This window comes from Meriones unguiculatus, chromosome 7 (assembly GCF_030254825.1).
Source record: "Meriones unguiculatus strain TT.TT164.6M chromosome 7, Bangor_MerUng_6.1, whole genome shotgun sequence".
NCBI lineage: Eukaryota > Metazoa > Chordata > Mammalia > Rodentia > Muridae > Meriones > Meriones unguiculatus.
In genome coordinates this window covers 118,837,855-118,842,993 of record NC_083355.1, presented here as the reverse complement: position 1 = coordinate 118,842,993, position 5,139 = coordinate 118,837,855, and the positions used below count along the sequence as shown (strand labels likewise).

Here is a 5,139-nt window from a genome sequence, read left to right as displayed (position 1 = left end):
ATATGGGTGCGGGGATTGGGCTGGAAAGTGAAGGTGTGGTGCTGCTAGAATGAGTTTCCTGTGATTCCCTACAGTTCTCAGGCTCTCTTACTTCAGACTCACAGTGCAGGAAGCTGAAGGCAGTGATGGCCACATTGTAATAAACAAATGGAGTCAGTATCAACCCTCCCAAATTATGAAGGCTAGGCTTGCTCACCACATGCAAATGCATCTCCTAGATCTGTTAAATCCCCTCCTGGGCTGTGGAAGCTCACATCTGTCTCTCAGGTTGCTGACCTCTGAGAAAAAGGGGGTGTAGCCTAGAAGATGAGAGTGTTGTGTCTTCTGTACTTGGTGACAGCCCTTCCTGGTGAGTGTTACCATTTCATATACGTGTCCATGAGGGGTTGTGACAATATGTGATTGACAGAATTGACTCTTCTTGTCTAAAGGGATCCTGTCCCAGGTGCAGCTTCAGGAGTCAGGACCTGAACTGGTGAAGCCAACACAATCACTCCTCCTCACCTGCTCTGTCACTGGGTACTCCATCACCACCAGTGGCTCCTACTGGCACTGGATCCGCAAGTTCCCAGGGAATAAGCTGGAGTGGTTGGGGTGCATAGATTACAGTGGTGACCCTACCTACAACCCATCTCTCAAGATCCTCATCTCCATCACTACAGACACATCCAAGAACCAGTTCTTCCTGCAGCTGAGCTCTGTGACCACTGAGGACACAGCCACATATTACTGTACAGGAGACACAGTGAAGGAACCTCACTGTGAACCCAGACACAAACCTTCCCTCAGAGGAGCTCTGGACCAGCAGGGGGCATTCAGCTATAGACCAGCAGGGGGCATTCAGCACTTATATCACACACAGGATCTCGACTTCAGAGAATTTGAAACAAAACCACAGAAACCACCCTGGCCCACAACTCTTGGAGAAGACTCCAGCTCTGCAGGAGGCCACACTGCAGTAGAAAGCCCAGTAAAACAATGCCCACACCTCACCAACATTCCTTAAATCCTGCCCATAATTCCCCAACACCACCTCCATAGGTTCCCTAGCTCAGCCCACAACTTCATCAGAAGACCACTGCTGTGGTGGAGGCCAAGTTAGAGCAGGGACTCCAGAGACCAAACAAGAAACCCAGAGGCCACACTGGTATCCATAACCCCACAGGCCACACAAGTTTGCACAATCTCAAACCCCAGAGAGCAACTTTTGCAAAACCCATGAGGTCACTCAGGCTGCCAAAACCTCAGTGAAGAAACCCTACTGGACATAAAGACAGATACAAAGGACTCAGTGTACTTGTCATGCGCAAGCTATTGTGACTCCTTTATTCAAGGTTGTTGTGACTTTTACTTGGAGTAATTGAAGGTACAAATTTAGCTTTGATGGTGTACAGGTGTGATATAAATAACAGTCAATTGTATGTTGGGTAACTAAAATGTCATTAGGATTCTTTACAGACTGAAAGTCAAGGTGACCCTTAAAAGGAATGACCCTAAAACATCTGCATGAGCAACAGTTGAACTATTGCTTGAACAGTTCAACTACATGGCTGATGAAGTTATGGAAGCCAAAGAGTTGGAGTCCCTTCAGATAATCCTTCACCTTCAGTAAATTTTAGAATGTTCCAAATTTACCCTGCTTACAAAATATGCAGGATAAATATGGAGGAAATATCCAAACAGTGCCTGGCCCAAAGTGAGACCCACTCCATAGGGGAGAGCCAAACCCTGACACTATTAACTACTCTCTGCTTTTCTTGCAGACTGGAGGTTACCATAGCTGTCCCCTGAGAGGCTCCACCTATGAGCAGATACAAATAGATACCGAGACTCACAGCAAAACTTTGGGAGAAGGTTAAGGAGCCTTATGGAAAAGTTTGGAGAAGAAAAGAAAATGACATGAGGGTGATAGGAGCTCCACAGGAAGACCAACAGAGCCAACTAACCAAGGTCTAGAGGGGCTTGAAGGAACTGAAGCACCACCAAAAAGCATGTATGAACTAAACTTTAAGCCTGTACAAAAATGTAGCTGATGGGCAGCTTGGCCTTCATGTGGGTTCCCCAGTAAAAGAAGCAGCGGCTGTCTCTGACATGGACTCTGTTACTTCTTCTATGATCACTTCCCTCTGGTGGGGCTGCCTGGCAAGGCCAGCCATATGGGAAGAGGATGAGCTCAGTCCTGAAGCAACATGATGAGCTAGGGTGGGGTATTTCCCTTCAAATTGAATTTTGTAAGCTGACCCCTGAGGGTAACACATCTGTGATGTGGGGCATGTGTACTGACAATAATACAATAATTTAAAATCATATTACAAGCGGATGGGGGGAACTCCTGAGAGCCCACACCAAGCCCAGTGTCTATTGGTATTTGGTTACTAATGGACAAAATATAATTCCTTTTTTGGGAAGGTTTCTAGGGTTTCACTATTTATTAGAGATAGTCCTACCTATGTGTATTTAAATAGTGTTAATTAGACTCATTGTGTTATTTGCTAATGAAACAAGTAGGTCAGGATGTTGGGAGAGAGACTTATTGGATGGTCCTAAGGAGAAAGAGAGCCATCGTGTTGATACATAGTGGTGAGAGTACTAATAGTGATGGCAGATTATAGCATATTTTGCTTATGATTGAAAATTCCAAAGAGCTAAAAACTAAAATCATATGAAATATAGAAATATCAGTTTTATTTGTTTAGCCTTTTCATCCAAGTGTATTTTGTACACTATGCATAATTCCCCATAACATCTACCCTTCTTTTTCTTGCCCTTCCCGGTCTCCCTGTATTATACTAGGCAATTTCATTTATATCATGTGTTTGTATGTACAGTTGTGGATAACTAATCAGTATCTATGAAATGCTAATGAGAGATTCATTTTATGTCTGGTATCTGAGATGGTCTTAATTAATACAGTTGTCTCTAATTGCATTCATTTCCCAATAGAGTGTAAGTTTCTTATTCTATTTTCTGAAAAACTGTTTTGTTATATTTATATTTATTATTACATATAATATACATTACATATTTTACATATATAAACAGTTTTTAATACCTAAATCATATATATATATATATAACTTCTTTTTGACAAATTCCTGTGCTGACACATGTATAGTTCATTTCTATAATATAGTTGTTGTAGATCCTGCTGCAATAATCACTGATGTGCACATATTTCTGAAGTATATTTAATTTTGGTCATTTGAGTGACTTTTTCAGTACATAACCTGTTGGAAAGGCAAACATTAATTGACTATACCTGAAGGATGGGAAGGGGTGTGGGATGCATTTCCCAGGACAGGGTTAGGACTTGGACCTCAGCATCCTGCTGTCTGACCCAGGTGTTCCCTACTTCCTTCTTCTCCTGCTGGACTAGGTCCTTATCTAAGAAAGAGCCTGCTCATGAATATGCAAATCATGGGAGTCTAGGGTAGTAAATAGAGGGATGTCCATGTCCCCAAAACATCAAATGATCAGTGTCCTCTGCAGAGTCACTGGCTGCACTGTCCCTCAGGATGGAATGGAGCTGGGTCATCCTCTTCCTCCTGTCAGTAACTGCAGGTAACAGAGGGACTCACCAGTTCCAAATCTGAAGAACAGACAGGGACTGAGGTGACACTGCCACCCACTCTGCCTTTCTGTCCACAGGTGTCCACTGCGAGGTCCAGCTGCAGCAGTCTGGGGCTGAGGTGGGGAGACCTGGGTCCTCAGTGAAGCTGTCCTGCAAGGCTTCTGGATACAGCTTCACCAGCTACTATATGCACTGGGTGAAGCAGAGTCCTGGACAGGGGCTGGAGTGGATTGGGTGGATTTATCCTGGAAGTGGTAATACTGGCTATAACCAGAAGTTCCGGGGCAAGGCCACACTGACTGCAGACACATCCTCCAGCACAGCCCACATGGAGCTCCGCAGCCTGACAGCTGAGGACTCTGCGGTCTATTACTGTGCGAGAGGTGCACAGTGGTGCACCCACATCCTGAGTGTGTCAGAAACCTGGGGGAGCAGCTGCTGCCCTGAGACTGAGAAGTTTGATTATTTGCTCAGAAATAATCAGAGTTTCCCTTTTTCTGTCACTTCTGGGTCTTATAGGGTCTATTTCAGCTTTTCTAACTGATATGAGAATGAAGTGATGCTGATTCAGGACCCTCCTAAAGTTTTTTACAGTTTTATCAGTCACCCTCTTCATTGACGTGTTTCCTTAATAAAACAAAACCGTGACAATACCCTACAATATAAATATCTTTTAAATCGAAGAGATTAGAACTTTTGCTTGGGTATCTAAGAATAAAATAAACTAGAATATTAGTTCAGCCAGTAATAACAATATGAATTTGACCAGTAAAAACAAATCACCAACACTTTAGCAAAGAAAAGCCCCTTTCATAGTTCAGTTTGATTTTCCTAAAGCACTCAAAGGCAGTTTGATGATAATGGCCTCCATAGATCCACTCCCCCATAGAGACACTTTACCTCTTCTATACAATCTAATTTTATTTCTTTATTTATTGATCCACCTGATTATGAATTGCTTTTGGTAGCAGTAATTAAATTTCTTATTGTTTTAGGGTTGGATATGGAGCTGCCTAGGATACTGTGGAGTCCTCAGAATTTGGAGTCTAGTGCTTTGGCAACAAGCTGAGCTCCTGCTCAGACAGCATTGAGGCCAGAGCAGTGGGATTGCAAGATGAGGTCTGAGATGGCTTAGAGTATAAGAGTACTGGGTGCTCTTCCAAAGGTCCTGAGTTCAATTCCCAGCAACCACATAGCGGCTCACAACCCCATATAATGAGATCTGGTGCCCTCTTCTAGCATGCAGGTGTACATGCAGGCAGAACATTGTTTACATAATAAATAAACAAATTTTAAAAAGAGGACTAATCCTGGCATTAGCACCCATGCATGCTCATTCTCTTGTTTACTGAAATTGGATTGTGTTTGTCAATAATTATAGGTTGACATAATCTGAACCATTGAAAATGAATTTTACATTTTGCAGGTATCTTAGAGGTAGTATTTTGTTGGGGTTTGGTCTGGTGTTATGCATTCAATTGTTAATTACTGACTCCATGATCTGCTTACAGCTCAGACTAGCACATTCTCACATACACCAAATGATGTTGTATAAACTTTGCTCATCA

General features: G+C 42.9%; 2 gene segments (V, D, J or C); both read left to right on the top strand.

Moving 5' to 3' along the window:
* The first annotated feature begins 262 nt into the window (after nucleotides 1-262).
* LOC110542450 (Ig heavy chain V region 3-6-like) lies at nucleotides 263-1,006 on the top strand. The segment is given in 2 exon segments: nucleotides 263-349; nucleotides 432-1,006. Coding segments are annotated over 2 exon segments (618 nt in total).
* A 2,474-nt stretch (nucleotides 1,007-3,480) lies between these two features.
* LOC110542449 (Ig heavy chain V region VH558 A1/A4-like) lies at nucleotides 3,481-4,115 on the top strand. The segment is given in 2 exon segments: nucleotides 3,481-3,561; nucleotides 3,649-4,115. Coding segments are annotated over 2 exon segments (513 nt in total).
* The last annotated feature ends 1,024 nt before the right edge of the window (nucleotides 4,116-5,139 follow it).